We start from the raw sequence: 19,136 nt of genomic DNA, 5'->3' as shown, positions 1-19,136 counted from the left end.
CGCCGCAAACGCTACGTCCCGCAATTTTTAAATCTGTAATATCTTCGAAAATATTCACTTAAATCATACGGTGTAAAGGGCCATATAGATCTATATTAAATGAACAATGTATTCAAGGTATTAAATTGGATAAGGATTAATGCTGTATTGGTTAAAATCGCATCGAAAATTAGCCATTATTTGTCGTAAAAAGTAAATGACAAAAAAAAGTTATTGTGGGTTATCCATAAGAGATAGACATATACCATCGCGGACTTTTCTGTAGACCTTTTCAATGTGTATAATACTTAGTACATTATTTTGATAAAACTCGTAGGGTTCAGCCTGCGTTTGCAATGAAAGCAGAAAAAATGTAATTTTTTACGACATTACATTAGAAACCTCAAAAATAACAGTACTTCTCCACTATTTAATGGATGTTATTATACATATAAACCTTCCTCTTGAATCACTCTATCTATTAAAAAAAACCGCATCAAAATCCGTTGCGTAGTTTCAAAGATTTAAGCGTACAAAGGGACATAGGGACATAGGGACATAGGGACAGGGAAAGCGACTTTGTTTTATACTATGTAGTGATTAGTTATAGTATGGATCATGAGAAAATTGACACAGAAGTTACAATGCAAGGACAAAAAAACGTTTAAGGGGATAGTAAAAACAGCGGTTGGTGACAATAAGAGGATAAGTTACTGTTTATTTATTTAAGGGCCGATTTTTCAATGCTTGGATAAAACTTATTCGTCGAATAATGTATAAAACTACAATTTTATAAACGTATTCTAATTGCCCGTATTTGACAGTTTACGTGACATTTTAATACATATTATCGTGTAATACTTTATTGGACGGATAAGTTTTATCCAAGCATTGAAAAATCGGCCCTAAAAGGTGCATCAACTGTTGTAAAGATATTTAACTTTCTCCTTGTAATCCTATAAAATGTTCTGCAATCATTCATGTATTACCGTTATATTAGAAAGAAAGAAGAAAGAAAGAAAGATCATTTATTTGACTCCACAATAATAATTAATAACAAACACAATTGACACTGAATACAATACTTAATTCAAATTAAAACAACACAACATGAAACAAAACAATATAAGTATAATAAATGAAAGAGTAAAATAAAATAAAATGAAGCCGAAAAGTGGAGCCAAGTCAGGTAGCCACTCAGCATAAGTTGCAATATAGTTGCAACGCTGATTTTCAGCATTTTTTTTGCATTTTTTCATTTTTATTAAACACAACATTCAGTAAAAGATAATTTTATTGAGCTGCTTACATTTTGCCCCGATTGCACCATTACTATATTGGAGATTGGATGACTATTATACTATATAGAAGCTATAATGTTAATGTTTTATGGAATAAAAGTTATAAATAAAAGTTGAAAAGAACGCAACGTTTAAAGGCATAATAAAAATCAATCCTATCCGATATAAGGGTAAAATAAAATGCATTTTATTTCACTATAATCGTTATTACTATGAACCACTGTTTATTGTTTTTCATTTCACAAATTTATTGTTTTATAGTAAATTGAATCACTATTCAATTTACTATAAAACAATAAATTTTCCCATTCAACCGATTACATAGATAATCTGAACATAATCGGTTTAAGTCATTAACTAGCTATTGCCTAACGTATCGATTAAAATATGTGTTTTATTGTTAATCATATGGTATTACCCCGTAATATCCTTTAATTATAAGTCGGTTTAAGCTGACCTTTGAACGTATAGTTAACACCTATTTGTATACACCTTCACGAGCGCGACCGTCGGTTACAATGTAGTAGGTAGTTGCATTTTTTACGGAAGCCTTATTAGTTATTATGCCAGTCACAATTAAACTAGATTTAACAATATTGGTGTCATTTTTCAGTGCATTATCTGCTAATGAATAGGATAGTCTGACAGTCAAACTAAAATAGTCTTGGTTGTATTTTTCGCAATTTCCATCCGCTTTTCAATTCACGAGACGCAATAAAAATATGCGATGCTCCACAAGACACATAAAAGTTAGAACGACCATGAATTCCTGAAAAAGATAATAGCATCATCTCTTTTGAGCCGGTGCAGTGTGAGCGGGACAAAAGCTTCCGCAATAAAAGCTTTGATAGGATCCGACGGAATCCGCGATATCGGACATAGCTTGCTTTTACTGTCGAAGGTCCGTGTATCGTCTAGGTTTATGGCAGTTTTAAACATTTTCAAATATTTTATTACCTTTAAGGAAATAAAATATAAATACTTAAAGTACTCAAGTCCTTCTTTTTATCAAATAGGGTTTCCTTGTCTTTTGAAGGATTTTCCTAAAGACTCCGGAAGGGTTTACGTATAACAGTATTCTTATAAGTTTAATATTTCTACTACAATTCCAACTGACATTGAATTATAGATACGCTGCAACAACTCTACCGATGCTCTACAAGTCTTATTTTATTAATTTTTTACTATTTTTATATTATAAACTGCTCCGCGCGGTTTCACCCCCATGGCTCCACTCCTGTTGGTCGCACCGTGATGAGATATAGCCTATAGCCTTCCTCAATAAATGAGCTATCTAACACCGAAATAATTTTTCAAATCGGACCAGAAGTTCCCGAGATTAGCGCGTTCAAACAAACAAACTCTTCAGCTTTATAATATTAGTATAGATTAATCACTCCATGTTAAACCAAAACAAAACACGGTAGAACTAAATTAAAGACAGATGTAATCAGGGTGTCCATATTACCGGCTCCCTATTTTGATTGTTTTCGCAAGCGCGGTCAATTTGTGGCTTTCAAACTTTACCCACTGTCCAAAACAAACGTCACTTTGAATTTACTTTTCATCTAATTTCAACCCTCAATCTATGTAGTTAGAGTCCATATTTAACTTGTCTAACGTTGAAAACTTGAATGTTGTTTAAAACAGACGAAGCCGGACGACCACATATGAGAACTTTAGTTGGCGACAGTTGAAAACCGTCGCTCTAACTTCAATGAAGTAACAATTGTCTAATTTTCCACCTGAAAAGTTTGAATTGACAACTGCACTTGTTTTGTTATCGAAATGTACAAGTTATTTCTTAAAACAACTAACAATATAATATTAGAAATGCTCTATTTTGTTAAATGAGATTTAGTTGTAATAAGAAGGTAATTCCGTTTAAAATGCATCTTCCTTATCTTATTATCCGTTAGTATGTTGTAACTTGTAATAGAACAAAACCAGTTAAATATCTAATCCAGTTAAGCAACTTTATTTTAAATCACAGCACTTAATTTGTTATAATACGCCCCTTTAAGGGGCGATTTTTCAATGCTTGGATAAAACTTATTCGTCGTATAATGTATAAAACTACCATTTTAAAAACGTATTCTAATTGCCCGTATTTGACAGTTTACGTGACATTTTAATATTATCGTGTAATACTTTATTGCACGGATAAGTTTTATCCAAGCATTGAAAAATCGGCCCTAAGTCGTATGTGTATAATTTCACTTTTTAACTACCGCTGATTGTCTCCAAACAAATGGATAATGGAACCTTAATAACCCCCTGCTAAGGGGATGATATTGACATTAATGAAATGGTCATCCAACACAGAACCTATTGTATTGGACTAACCACAAACAATTGCATTTTCTAATTACATTAAGCCGGTAATTGTTTGACGAATTGATTTGAAAAGACCCTTTAAATGTTTATATGAGAAGAAGCTACATAAGTTTAATATAATCTGATGCGATATTACCTAACGCGATTTGTTGCATTGATGTGAATTGTGTTGCATTAGCTAGAATGTAGAGAATATTGATCTTTAAGGCCTGAATCGGGTAGAATTCCCTTTTAATACCGAAAATTAACTCTATTTATAACCGTTTTTAACCGACATCAAAAAAAAGGAGGAGGTTATCAATTCGGCAGGTATGTTTTTTTTTTATGTATGTACACCGATTACTCCGAGGTTTCTGAACCGATTTACGTGATTCTTTTTTTGTTCGATACGGGATGGTGTCGAATTGGTCCCATAAAAATTTTTTCGGGTAGGCCCAGTAGTTTTTATTTTATAAGCATTTTTGTCTGTATTTGTAAATGTTGCAAGTGCAAGTTTGAAGTCGGTTGTTTTTAACGCAGTTATCACTTGTTCTTCTTAGATTCTTAATGAACATATATCTAAAAAAAATGTACCTATATTAAAGTTTCGAATATGATAATGGGCATGGTTGTTTTAATTTGTTTATTTTACAATCAGGTTTTTGGAAAAAATCATGAACTGAGGTCGATTTTTGGACTTTAAACCAAAACGCTAAGTCAATATAACGTCAATTATTGTAGTGTTTTTACAGTGTGTTTATGAAATTGAATAATTTTTATACGTACTTTTACTACGGTAGATTCGCGCCGGTCCTCCGATCCCGCCTTGTAAATCACCTAGCAAGGTCGCTAGCCCCTATTAAGGCCTTAAATATTGTTTAACTCTTAATAACGATGCCCTGTTCTATGATTTATTACCAGCAAAAACTGGACACTATAAAATTTGGTGATGAAAATAATGTATCTGCGGTCTAAGTAATGGAAATATCTTGAAGACTGTAAAAATCTGTGAACAACCATTTTGTCTTATCCATGAATAAATTACAATATTAAACATTATTTTACCATTGATTCCCTTAAAGTGCCTATTCTATAGGTAAGTGATTTTGTAACACCAATAAAAAACAACCTACGCATAATTAAGTAGTTAATACAATTGTTTTGCAAGTGCGTAAATATCTATTAATATCTCATTTGAATATCAATCAATGAGTTCTGTAAGATGTAACGGAATCAAGAGATTAACAGATTATTTGCTATACGTTACACGTGTAAATGATTAATTTCTATAAATATTTCTACATCTTTCACTTTCGTGGCTTCTCGAGATGTAAACACAGACATTTTATTTAAATCTCTGTGCGGTAATATTATGTTTATACTTGAAATATCTTTGACTTCACTTCACTAACTAATATAAATTGTATCTTTTTGTCTATATGTAGACCTACTGAGTACTACCTAGTGAACATTGCAGTAGATACAAGCCATCCTATAAGTTTCTTCTAATTAAAATTTACAAAATTACTTTTATTCCACGCAATTTTGCTGTTCAGACCAAACATTATACATGGTAAAACAATTTGACAGAAACAGTCATATAAAAGTAGTAATAAAATCCTCAACTTGCGGTGTTTCTAAGAAATCGGAACGCATGATATGTATTATATTTTGCGAGTGTAAAATTAGTCACAGAGCAAAATAAGCAATGAAAAGCGTTTAAAGTCCTTCTATTCGCGAACTATCGTAAAACTTCCTACTGTCCTTGTCACACTTGAGACGTTAACGATAAGTGGGATTGCAACAGCGATATCCGGTTACATTGTTGGCGGTATGGGATAACATAATGTGTTATAGATTGTTAAAACTGAATGATATGGCAGTTAATCCTAAAAGTAGAATATTAATGTCCTTTGATTATTTAGAATTTATGAATATGATTTAATGTTATCTTTTGAGTAGAGTTCCATCAAAAATGTAGTGCTTTACATACACAATTTTATTTATGGTACGTAAATATTGCAATGACATATCAAGAGAAGTAAAACTCTACGATGGATCCAATCGAATCGATAACATCTCTTTCATATCGATATTTTCGAATCCTAAACTTTTTATTTGAAGTAAATTGTATAATGACCACATAGCCTTTTTTTTACTTATTGTCGAGCTTTCGCGGACCACCCTAGCAGAAGTTGGTACAACAAAGTTTGCCTGGCGGTCTTGTCTAGCATACGGGATACGGGTAATCAGTTTTGCGGTTAAAAACTGCGTAAACTAATGTCAATGCGTCTTTCTAATAGAATATTTAACTCTTTACGACTTGCTGAGGTACCTACCTTTAAAATGCGACAGTCATGATGCAACTCGGATTCAAAATTGTAGAGGTGAAACCAGATTATTTATATTTTATTTTTATTTCTGGGTAAATAATACAATTGATTAATCGCTCTAATTTGCAGAAGTCGTAACAAGGAAAGCGCATTAACGTGCCATATAATATAATTGCGAAAAGAATTTTACAACATTTCTGAGAATCTTAAATACAATTTGCCTACACGCGACTCATTACAGGCCTGTTTTTACAGCATATGCCATTACAGTGATTCGCTCGACATTTTTACAATCTATAATTGCATATTATAAAAGTCTGAACGACCCGCGTTATGGCTGAAGTCGAAGGAAATATTATAAATGGAGATAAACCCCGCAGTTTACGGCTGCGGAGGAATGAAAGAATGTCCATGAGGCTTTTAATTATGAAGCCGTACAAAATTAGTATTATTGTTTATATTCGGCCACAACTCAGCGGTTTTTTTTCTTCAGAAGTATTCAGGAGCCCTTACTAGGTAGAGTTAAGTGTATGAAAATTGCGATTTTAATTTAATAATTTCTATACGTGTAACGACCGTGACGATCTATGTAGGTACATGCGAAACTTTTATAATTGTATTCACTAAACTTTTTGTATGATAGGTAATTAATTTATATCCTTACGAAACTCAAATATTTTACTGCGTATCATCGGCTTGTTTATCATAAACTTAAAAAGAGCGTAATTCTTTACACATCTAGATAAAATATTGAAATATGAGCGCAACCAAGCAAATTTATAAGAAATCTAATATTATGATTTTAATTTTCAAAAATTCATTTTTAGTCGAGATGAATAATAAAGAAATTAGCTTGGTTGCGCAGTATAAAATCAAATGGCTCACCCTGGAACGCCGTCTCCGTCCGACCGCACAGTCCTTATTCGCAACACATATGCTTTGCGCTTTGCACGTCCACACACAACACCGCACTTGTAAAATAAAGTATCATTCGCAAAACAACTTTATCGACGACGATAGTACACCACTTATATTATTAATTTCGCTCAGCATTTTCCTACAAAAAAGAAAATAACACTAAATAAAACAAAAAATTAAAAACATCGACGACACACTAGCACAACACTTGCGTCACTATGCATGCTGATTTCGATGTTCACTATTAACTATCGAATTTCTCCAACTTCGTCCGATCACTGCAAAGTGGAAATCACTACTGGTTAGTGTGTGTGTGTGTGTGTTACTGATTTAGCTGACTTGTAACTTCTTTTATCGACTTGTGTAAATAATTCTGCTGTGTGAGTGTTAAACATTGTTGCTTTGTTTCAATGTATAATACATTGAATGAGGAAACTGATTAATGCAAACGATTGCCTAATATACATATGCTGCTACTAGTATTTACTGATTCATTTTTTATTGATATGACATGACTCTGTTCACATATTTTCTTTTTGCTAATCGAGCGCATACTCAATGTTGAAAGTATTGCGACTTTGCGGTAAATACGCGTGATTTCATCAGTTTATTTAGAACATGCGGCAACATAATACCGCTTAAACACTGTCTCGTGCAAGAATCTATTTCCTATGATAAATAAAGGAACAGAGCTATAAAAGTATCCGTAATATTTTGTTAATTTTTTTTGTCATAATTAAAGTGACGCGAGTTGAGAAACAAATTCGTACATGCAATTTGTAAAATCATATTGTTTGATTTATTTATTAGATAATATGCTATTTTATTAAATTATTTTTGGTTATTGAAATGTTAAAATATTTTAATTTTATTTGATTTTCACATGTCTTGTTTTAAATTAAAATTATAACTGAAATTAAGCTCTAGATTTTGTACTAGGTACGTGTAATCTTTTTGTAATTAAAAAAAAAACAATAATTGTACAACTTAGCAATGCACTGTACATTACAAATAGCATCTATACTTTTCAAATGAGCTGTATGATAACAAAAATACGAAACAAAAACAATGTATTTTATGAAATTTATTGAGCTTTTGTATTTTAAAATTTTATATTCTAATTTAGTACAGACCGTGCCGATTATTTATTTTAAGTCTCAATTACCTATAAGAATATATTTGTAAATGGATGACTGTAGCTCTAATTTCAACAATAAATTGATAGACTAGCCGAATCAGTAATGTGCCAGATAATTTGATGATTGTGTATCTATTTTCAAATATCTTCAATTTTAAATACAAAACAAGAATTGTATGCATACCATGTATCAATATGAGGATAGTGGATGTGAAAAGTCATGTTCTGTATTCATAAATATTTCATACAAATTTAAGTTTTCAATGCACTGAATAATTAATCTCAAAAATAAACTGTTTACGACAAAATAATCGAAAATAATTTAATTCGTACATTCCTGTAAACTCCTGTTATAGGTAGTTACTTGAAATTACAGTAACAAAGGTGAAATAAAAGTAATGTATTTACAAAATACGAAAACAAATATCATAAAAGGAATCTAAACCTAACAATAAATTTATCATAGTAACCACTAACCAGTCAATTTAATCCATTCAGCGCATTTCACTGATTTTAATTGGATGATATGAATTTAAATAACAAATAGATTATATTTGAACTTATTTTTGTTAAGTTCTTTTGCTTGATAACAAACTTGGTGAAAAAAACTTTATTTTTTTTATTTTAACCTATCATATAACTCCTAGCCCTCTAGTTTGAACTTTGTATGGATTTATATACAAGCTGTACCTATTTATTATGTCAATAAAACTTTATTTTATTTATTTTTTGTATGTGTTGTATGTAAGTGTGTAATGAAACAACTATTATTACTGTATTAAAGTCCGTACTGGCGAGTAGAGTTCCGCAGTTCGAGACCATCAAAGATGTTCAGGTTGTGCTTCCTCGCGTACTCGTTGATTATCATTTTGCCTGCGGACAAGTGACACGACGCGTAAAGGCAATCGCAGTGCGGGTTGGTGGAAGAAATAACTATTTTGTATATTTTAGCAAATAGACTCTACGTATAGATAAAAGAGATGCTTTTACAGGCAGGATATTGATCAGAAATTTTGAATAGATTTACGGTACTTACAAATGTTAATTAAAATACAAATAATAATTAGATTAACATGATGGCATATTGAGAATTTAATTTAAGGCTAAAAGTTTCCTAAAATTATAGTTATTTCTTTCAAACCAACATTTAAGACACATATTTATAAACAATCGCTAGCATTTCATTAAATCGTTTCAATATTTGACCCTACTCATATTGAATTAAATTTATCTTTGAATATCCATTTTTCATGATCTTAACTACGTCTTCGTTAGAAGAAGGAAATAATGATTGTTTATGGTTTATTTGTTTGACTTCATTAAGAGAAAATCAGACTAAAGAGCCTTCAAAAGTAAGAAGGTATAAAAAATAGACCAACTATTGATGCTGTTACAGCTAATTAACAATCAAGTTTTCCCTTGATATAGGAAACAAATAATCTAAGAAAAACAATCATTACAATCAAAGACAATCTCTTGCAAATATTTTTTTTTTTTTTATTTAACTGAAGGAGTAGGTAGTCAAATATGGAACTATGTAGATTATTTGAAAATATTTTTTCATACCCATTTAATACCATTATCAACATATTTGTTACCATCCCTACGTAACGGCGGAATTTTTCGACATCCTCCAGCCCGCATTTATCTACAAGCTTAAATCTTAATTACCCACATTTAATTCTTTGAATAAGTAAAGTAATTATATATTTTTTACATCACTTATATATTTTTTACGTCAAACTGATTCTCTTATCTCTCTTGTCTATTTGAATTATCTTTCTCTGTTTTAGTAGAAACAGTACTTGCATTTTTGTTTGGTTTCCTGATCAGGGTCAATTCATCATTTATAAATTATATCATCAACTAGCTTCCGCCCACGACTTTGTACGTGCATCCCCGTTTTTCCCCGTTCCCGCAAGAATTTCGGGAAATCCTTTCTTAGCGGATGACGTCCTAACATCTACCTGCATGCCAAATTTCAGCCCGATACGTCCAGTGGTTTGGGCTGTGCGTTGATAGATCACTATATCAGTCACCTTTGAGTTTTATATATTTAAAAAAATATAGATTTATATACTGAGTTTGTTGTACATAAGTCTTTAATAAAATGGGCTTATTCTATGCTAACGGATTGTCCGGATTAGACCCTGGACCCGTAACAATTTTCTGTACGTTCCTTTATCATCAACATGGTATAGAGATATACGATGTTGATTTTTCTGCTTTTATTGGTCAAGTATTGGGTTAATATTTGCATGTCAACAATTTTATTGAACTAACATGATACAAGAGATTACAATCAACTAACTTTCAACTCACATTTCAGAAATGAAAAGTGTTTTGGTAGAGTCCAAATATTTCTTTTAAAATAAACAAAAAAAGAATGTTTCAACGTTTATTTTCCCACAATTAATCCTACTAAAATATTAAATAAAAAGGCTCTATCTGCCGATGCGAGCTGGAGTGACATTGTATTCCTTTTTTGTTATTTTTTGACATTGTAGTAAGTATAGAATTCAACACTATAACTAAAATATTAAATGGGTAAAATTTTAACTATAATAACATTCAACATAGTATTAAGAAAGCACATTTTTTTATAAAATATTATATTTGCTTGTTTTTTACGACAGATATGTTATTGCATTTATTACTCAGGTATGATAAAATGGTAAAAGTAAACATATATTTGTGCTCAAATAATACTTTGTTGTAAATTCATAAAAAAATCGCATTGCATAAAATTCGCTGCTGCTAAATAACTCTATGCTATATTACTTTATATCACCATCGAATTTAAATATTAAACTTGGAAGTTTTGTTATAACTTATAACCAGTAAAAATAACACAAACAAAAATCGGAGGTAAGGTACCTATTACTATATTCTTATATATAAAAATGAATCGCAAAATGTGTGGTAAGCGCATAACTCGAGAACGGATGAACCGATTTCGATAATTCTTTTTTTATTATATTCCTTGAAGTACGAGGATGGTTCTTATGTAGAGAAAACGTAAACATGTACCACGGGCGAAGCCGGGGCGGACCGCTAGTATAGGTATAAAGCTATCCTCTATCCCACGGAAAAATTAAAACTTTCACGAAAGATATAAATGTTGGCTAGTAAGAAGAAATACCTTAAAACATCAAGTTTTCTAATAACTTAAACACGAGCCTTCAACAGCGTTTAATTAAAATAGAGTTGTTTATAGAAAAGAAGTGGCTCCTATCAACACTTTGACGTTAATATTTTACTTTTTACATGTAATAGGCGTTACTAGGACATCTACCTACCACTTATCATACATTAATTAGTAAGGCCTGCGTAGCCACGACTCACGAGGTAAATTCTTTATTTTTTGCAAATGTAACACACATTAACAGATTACATTTTCTCTAGATATTTGCATAATGCTTTGAATATATTGAAGATAACATTTTACTTAACTTACTTGGAAAAACCATCGAGACCCATATATTTTCTTTGATGAATATATGAAACATGACAAGTTGAAGGAGTAAATCGCGTTTTTCTATAATATTTATTTGTGTTACAATGTTATATCAAAGCCCGTTCTATCGATAAGTTCTTTATATGATGACATACTTGTAAATCTAAAATCTATGAGCCTTATTGAAGTGATGAAATAAACATAATGTATTATTTGAATAAGCATAGGTATGATAAAAATTAAAATGGTAAAAAAATATTTTTATTTCATTTTCTTCTATTTATAATTTGCAGTGTCTATCTTATAAGGTTCTTCGTCCTTAGTAGGGATATTATTATTTTGAATGATGATGATGAAGACCCATCATCCATTGCTTTAAATTTAACTCGGCAATTTAATTAATTTAAATAATCAAATTGAAGTAAACATGATTGTTCCGTTAAATATTTAATTATCTAATTATTATTATGATTGCATCCGAAAAATTTACTTCGATAGTGATATAAAATATAAACAGAGTAATTTAAATGAGAATATATATTGTACACAAAAAATCAAGAAAACCAATAGTAAATTCACTACTCTATAATTTGATTTGCTCGTTTTGGATACATATTCTCACCTTTATTTTTTTTTATTTAAGACCAAGGTCCTTGCGTGGGGTCATCCAAAAATTACGTCATGCAAATTTCATGTGTTTGAATAATTGAATTCTTACTACCTACTTATTTAAATATGAATTCCTCTTCTATTGTAAGATGATATATTTTAATGATTAACACAGAGCTTAAATTAAGTAGGTACTTTAATTTCAATACTTTTGAAGTTATTAAGCTTACTAGACTGTCATCATATTATATTGAGGCATTTCATGAACCTTCCCAATCCTTGCAATTGAATATCGCACCTATGTAAAGGTCCTCCCTACGTTTTCAAACGTAATCTTTGGATAGCCCCTGTTACAATATATAAAGGCTATCAATATATAAATATATAATAAATATCCTTTGCCTACCTTCATCAATTTTCCGTGAGGCCTCCTCCAGGTCGTTGCCCGCGTAGTTCAGGATGACGAGCACCAGCGGCATCATCTCCCAGGAGTAGTGGAATATTTCTAACAGCTTGTGACAGTTCTCGACGAGGGGCTCTAAAGACACCGCTGGAACAATGGAGAACCTCATTAATTGTTATTAGATTTGACATCCAATTGAAGAATAGAAGGTTAATTCTATTAAGATGGTATGTTTAAAAAGAAACAAGTAGGTATCTAAATGGATGATATTGATGAATAGGATAGATTCAATTTTAACAATATTTTCTCTTTTCCTTCAATTTAAAATGGACATTATAAAATGTTATTTCAATGCCCAAACCTCTTAGTTAAAAATATAATAATAGATCTTGGAATATTATTGATTATTAACCGACTTCTTTTACCAACAGTTCGGAGCAATTATGTGCATCTTAAAATATATTCCCCATAATGGTGTTAACATCTCAAGATTAGATAATTTACTGATTTGTAACTTCCACACCTACTTAAACAAAATTATGCTTGTCTCAAGTAACAAGCTGTATTCAATCTCCAGGCTTAACTGAAGCGTCGTTGAGACGGCAGCTAGTTACCCACTTTAAATAATTGCAACTCATTTTCGCCCTTTGAGTAGTCTCAAATATACGTCTTTACATGCGACTTTAGTTCTTATACAGGTAAAGATAAAGATAAAATTTGTATACCCACTTCTTCCAAAGGGTTAAGTGCGAAAAATTCTAAATAGTTGCTGACCGTTTTTGATTATAAAAGCTTATTAAAATACTATTCATAAGCACTTACAAAGGTTCACTTGAATGCAAAAGCTACCCAACTATTATTCGCACATTTAGCGAACCGTTGTTCTATCATCAATTGAGGCATTTTCCCATTAACCTTCTAATGAAGAAAACTGCTTTAACCTGATGCATCGTAATCAACACATCAATCAAAGAAAAATATATATAATATAATCAATAAATACCCGTATTGCCAATTTAAGAAATAAGGAGCTTCGAATGAATAATGATTTGAAAAATATGAATGAATGAATAATGATTTGTGTATTCCCTTTAAAACAGCACATACAGTATCTAGATAGGTGTACCTGTCTTATCAATTGTAATCTGTTAATCAAATGCATACATGAAGGCAAATATGTAACGTATTTTTCTTACTAATCAAGCACTAACCCTATCCTTCACGCAGAACGTTCTACATACTGTTTGTTAGAAAAGCCGTTATAAAGTTGAACTTATTAACACCACAGTAACACTGACCTAAGGCATTTACTTCCAAGAAGGTTAATAGCCACCCAACACTAATGTAAACTCAACAGAAATGAACCGTGTAAACTAAATACGCTGAAGAGTTTATACTGTGACATTATTTAGGTCTTTATGTTTATTTATACAATTTAATCACACTTCTGAAAAGGTAAATATTTGAGAGCGTTCATATAAATATTTATTTGAAAGCGTCAATTGTTTCAAGGAGCTCGCTAAGATCTGGTGCGACAGAAATATGAGACTGGTATAATATGTTCATATGTATGTTCTTTAGAATATAGTCAATTCCTTACAATAGTATAAATAATATACTACAACTTCTTAAATAATAGTGCTATTGGAGTTAAGAAAATATATGCAAGATAAACTAGATATTAAAATAAAAAAAAAATCGTGTTAACATATCGTCAAAATATCAAAACACTGTAAATTCTAGTTCCTTTCTAGCTTTATACATAGGTACCTACCTACTGAATCAAGCACTCCTATAGAAAATGACAATTTACAATCTTTAAACATTTCATGAAATAATTTTCCCGCCATAGCGCGCATCCCAGTTACAAAGTACGCAGCTCGTAAAAAGGATTAAGAAACATCGTCACCAGCTCATAAAGTGGAAGGTCTCGCGCCATTCGCTTTACGACTTCCCTTTGTCCGTAAATACCTATTCACGGGAGGACCATCATCTCAGTCACCTTGTGTCAATGCTTTGTATGCTTCGTGTGTCACGGTATTGTCTCATTTGATTACCTATGAAAACTTCTATGACTTCCTAACAACTATTTTTATGGTTGTCACTGAATTCAACTGTTGTGAATAGCTGGGGAAGAGCTATCATACTTCCCTGTTCAGAAATCTCATTCAGATCCATAATTTCAATGAATCATTCGTTCTTTTCGTTTTTCTACTACAAAAGAATAACTATAATTTTAAAGCGTTGTGTTTTACTCGATTATTATATCCTTGGAATATGATAAAGGTTAGACGAAATAGTCTGCCCATGTCCATATACTTATTTGTAACAGAACAGGGCTCAAAGCATCATCAAAATTAAATACAACACTATCTACAAATAAAACCTATTCTTCTTTCCTTTGGTGAGCTTTTTATGACTAAACAACTGTAACTTTCGTTTACAAAACATATCAAAATGTGAATAAACCGAGATCAAACATCACAAAGAAAATCACCTACCCTTCAATTAGTTGTTTCGTTCAACAATAATGTCAAGAAGACACACAGCCAATACATTGATTTGTTTTTCGAGGAACTCCTGATCCGAGCCTAGATACTAGGGTTTCTTTCCACTAAATGAAGGTAGTTGCAATTTACCATATGCTACATTTATTTTTAAAAGTAGTTTAACATACATTTTTTATTATCCAATAAAACAAGGTGGCAATCAGAATGCATCATAACTCATCAGTCACTATGCTATACTAAGGCTATACTATTGAATTATTTTTCTACGACGATGAAAAAAAAAGGATGAAAAATGGTGTGTTCGAAGTTAAGGCTAAGGGTTGAAGATGCATACCTATTATCCACATGGACAATGCACTTATCAATGGAGAGAACTAACAGAGACTTCGTAATGAAACCGTTATGTTAAGAAAGAACAAGACACTATCTACTAGTAGTAGTCTACTACCATGCTTTTACAAATGTGGACTACAATTTTGCTTAATATTTCATGGATATGGCTTTGAAATATCTTTACCATCCTATCATCTACAACAAAATAATGACTGTAAGAACATTCGACATGTATCATATCTTTTGGATTATATATCTCAATTCTTATTCTTATCATACAAAACTGAAAGGGTAAACGGAGGTACCTAAAGCTAAGAATTGGACAAAAGTCGCAAGTCGCAATGCAGTATGTTTACGGCATCTGGTTTACGGCGGGATAACCTGCGATACGGTTTACGACTCACGTTATTGCGCTGCCGTTTCGTGTTGAATAATTCTTTTTATTCGCATAATTGGAATGCGAGCGAAATGAGAAAATGTTCTTTGGAAGTACAATTTTGGTAGCTGATTGCTTTATAGAGAAGTAATACAAGGATAGCAAGGCATGCTGTGATTTTTATCCGCTTTGAAGGTTTATAGGAACCTCGATCTGCCAATTTTTTTGAAGTGAAAACTTCTTTAGCGGCGTTGGGTATAAAATCTTAAACTCGCGTCAGGACACCATGACCTGATCGAAAAAGCGTAAGACGGATGGATATCAAACATGCTCAACGTTAATTATCAAGTTTTCACTTCTGCCGGCACTCCCGGAGTGCAACCCGTCTTTTTTTTTATTGATCCAGTTATCATGTTGGCTGTTCTGTAGATACCGGACAGAGACGAAAGATAGACATCTCTACAAAACTAAACAACTTTAGTTTTAATAACGTTTTTCCATTCCTAGCTTTCAGGAACTATATTGAGCATTGACTGCACATTCTGAAACTGATACATACACGGATTATAATGTATGCCTTAATTTATTTTGACATGCACCTACTTACATACCAACCTCTTTGTTATGTAGACAGTGTAGTTATCAAATATTTTTCTTCTATTAAAAGCCTGAAGCTTGAGCAACAAAATCAACAGTTATTCCAAGAACTTCCTACACCTTACAAGAACACTCTTTTTACATACTTTAGTATAATTATAATAACTTCTACATATAAAGATATAGTTACTATCGCACCTCCAGCTATCATTGGCAATTAAGCAGTAAGGAAACTAAACAATGGCAGTTCAAGATAAGTAAAGCGTTACACGTTTTCTGTTTTTACAGTAGGTACTAGGTACATAGGCTAGGGGCGTTTTATGGCGTATCCGTGAGGAGATAACGATAACAATGGTTCGCCATTTATGTTCGCTTTTAGAGGTTTTAGTTACAATGTCAGTTATACCTATAGGTACATAGGTATATAAGGTACCTAAGGCACTGTATTTGATTGTAACTAAGGTGTGAAATATAACTTCAGAGGTCGACCTCAATTGCTTGGAAGATATTATTGCACCTAGGGCTGTTTATTATGTGGTAACTAGAGAAAAAGGGGTAGGTATTTTTTTTAATAGTCTGCGGCCTATCTATCTTTTGTATCAGGTAAATTATTATGTTCGATATTAATATTATGAATTATTAATTAAACAAACTTTACGTAAGTAGGATGTTAATTGTTATTTATAAATAATCATTGCTTCTACTGGACTGAACTTAGGTACATGTAAGTAGGTCACTACCACGACATTGAAACAAATCGCTTTACAAGACAAACTAACAAGACGATAACCACCCATATCTTCAGAGGCGGCTCGCCCTAAGGAGCGCTGGTGCAGTGAACTCCCATAAATAATTATAATAAAATCATACTCCTTAATTTAATTATTAACATTAATTATTACTATTTAAAATCAATCGTAATCTTTAAAACTACTGTTAATACCCATGAATATATCCATCGTTCCATCATCCCATACACCTGTATAATACCTACTGTATTATGTAACGCGCGAAGCGGAGCGCTCACGATTGCGCTCCAATGAAAAAAGATTTAGTACATTTCCTAATACGAAATCCAATAGGAGTGAAAGATAGGGTTTTGCCAGAGCCCTGCGCGTGAAACAGAAGATTTTCTATGGAAAAGTAGCAAAATTCGGAGCGCCGCACCCGCAAACGTTGCCGGTTCGTTTTTACCGCCCGGCAGGACAGCGATTGCGACGTTGCAAGTTGCCACTTCTATAATATAAACAAACACTCGAGTCAACTTCAATGCACGCGCGCGATTCATGCAATTTTCTAATTAAAATTATAAAATACGTGTTGAAATAGCCTGTAGTTATCAGTATTACTTGTGAGTGTTAAAATGAACAATAATTATAATGTGGCGTTCATTAAAAAGTGTGATAAAACGTTACAAATTCGGCTTGAATGTAAAGCTAAGGGACCGCCACGGCCTGAACTTGATCACGCAAAAATGTACGACAAAAACGAAAACATATTATACGCGTGTGTTTAAATCTGAACAATATGTGAAAACACCGTGGTTGTGTGGTTGTGATGAAAGCAACAACAGACATTTACGAATGTCTTGTCGCTTTAAGTTATAGATATTTTTGCACACCAAAAAGAAAGACGTATGTATTTCCTTTATAAGTATTTTTTTTGATAAATGTACTGCTTTACACCATGTATTTTCAGTGTTTTATTTAAAGTGAACACCCATAAAATTTTGTCACGAGCCGCCTCTGCATATCTTTCCACACAAATCGATCCCAGCCAAACAGAATTAACTCAGACATAAATAAATACCGTCAAATAAAAATAATTAATGGCATCGAATTTTGTAGGTAACAATAAAACAGTTACATCGACCACGAAACCGCGATGTAACTTTATAATCGGATGCGTTGTAAGGAAAGGCCGGCCAATCGGAACGCGCGACCACGCCTCCGCCGCTCGCTATTGGTCGATCGTGACGTTCAATATAGAACCGCTTTTTTTCTAACGCCTACGACTATTGAGCTTAACATTTTCACTACAACTACCTGTACTGTTAACTATTCTGTGCTACAACCACGCAACTGTTAACTGAGATCGTCTTGAAGAACTCGCCTGAGCAATACTGCGTAATATAGTCCGTTGTACCTATGTATGCTTCGTAATATAAAGTTACTAGATTTCCGCCCGCGGCTTCGCCCGCGTTTTCAAAGGAAAACCCGCATAGTTCCCGTTCCCGTGGGATTTCCGGGATAAAACCTATCCTATGTGTTAATCCAAGTTACCCTCTATATGTGTGCTAAATTTCATTGTAATCGGTTCAGTAGTTTTTACGTGAAAGAGTAACAAACATCCATACAAACTTTCGTCTTTATAATAGTAGGTATTAAAATATTAAGATTGGTGAGGAAAGGATTGCTAAAACAAGGAAATGGGCGGCTGGCACTCCCACTGTAAGCGTTACAATGTTACAACCGATAGCGTGAATCATGGATGAAATAAGACATTTTGTTTCGAAGTTTTTAGCACAAGATACTGTGATAAAGCAATAGCTATTATTTAATGTACCTAACAAAATCGAAATGGCTCAATTAGGTACGACGATATCAATGACAAAAATGTGTCAGATAAAGTATGTTTTACACCTAGGTTTAATATCAATCTGAATTTAGGGACCTTCGCATTGAAATAAATGCGTCTTGTTACCCTATTTGTGCTTAATCTTTCATTAGATAAGGAGTTCATGCATATTGTCCTACTTGTAGTTACCTACTTTAAATAAACTGTTTAAAACTTAAAAATCTTTAAAATAACTTTTTTTATAAAATTACATACTTACATTTTTTTAAATCTTTGCCTGTCAATCTTC

At 32.3% G+C, this 19,136-nt stretch overlaps 1 protein-coding gene across 5 annotated transcripts in view; it reads right to left on the bottom strand.

The window, feature by feature from the left end:
• dsx (transcription factor doublesex) overlaps positions 1 to 19,136 on the bottom strand; it is a 138,627-nt gene that overhangs the window by 70,162 nt on the left and 49,329 nt on the right. The window contains exons 2-4 of one of the 5 annotated variants that reach the window (XR_016457721.1): positions 12,458 to 12,601; positions 8,777 to 8,858; positions 6,815 to 6,986 (exon numbers count right to left, since the gene is read on the bottom strand). Coding sequence is in view for 4 of the 5 variants with exons in the window: in XM_090112212.1 (XP_089968338.1) it covers positions 8,764 to 8,858; positions 12,458 to 12,601 (239 nt within the window). In the remaining variant the exon portion in view is untranslated. Of the gene's footprint in view, positions 1 to 6,814; positions 7,126 to 8,759; positions 8,859 to 12,457; positions 12,602 to 19,136 lie in introns of those variants that run through there. The other 4 variants (XM_090112212.1, XM_090112211.1, XM_090112209.1 and 1 more) reach the window with 4 other exon arrangements.

The sequence above is a fragment of the Colias eurytheme genome, chromosome 18 (genome assembly GCF_061535395.1).
Source record: "Colias eurytheme isolate Ceu_HAF_F1 chromosome 18, ilColEury1 Martin Lab GWU primary, whole genome shotgun sequence".
NCBI lineage: Eukaryota > Metazoa > Arthropoda > Insecta > Lepidoptera > Pieridae > Colias > Colias eurytheme.
This window is presented reverse-complemented; position numbering and strand designations above follow the sequence as displayed.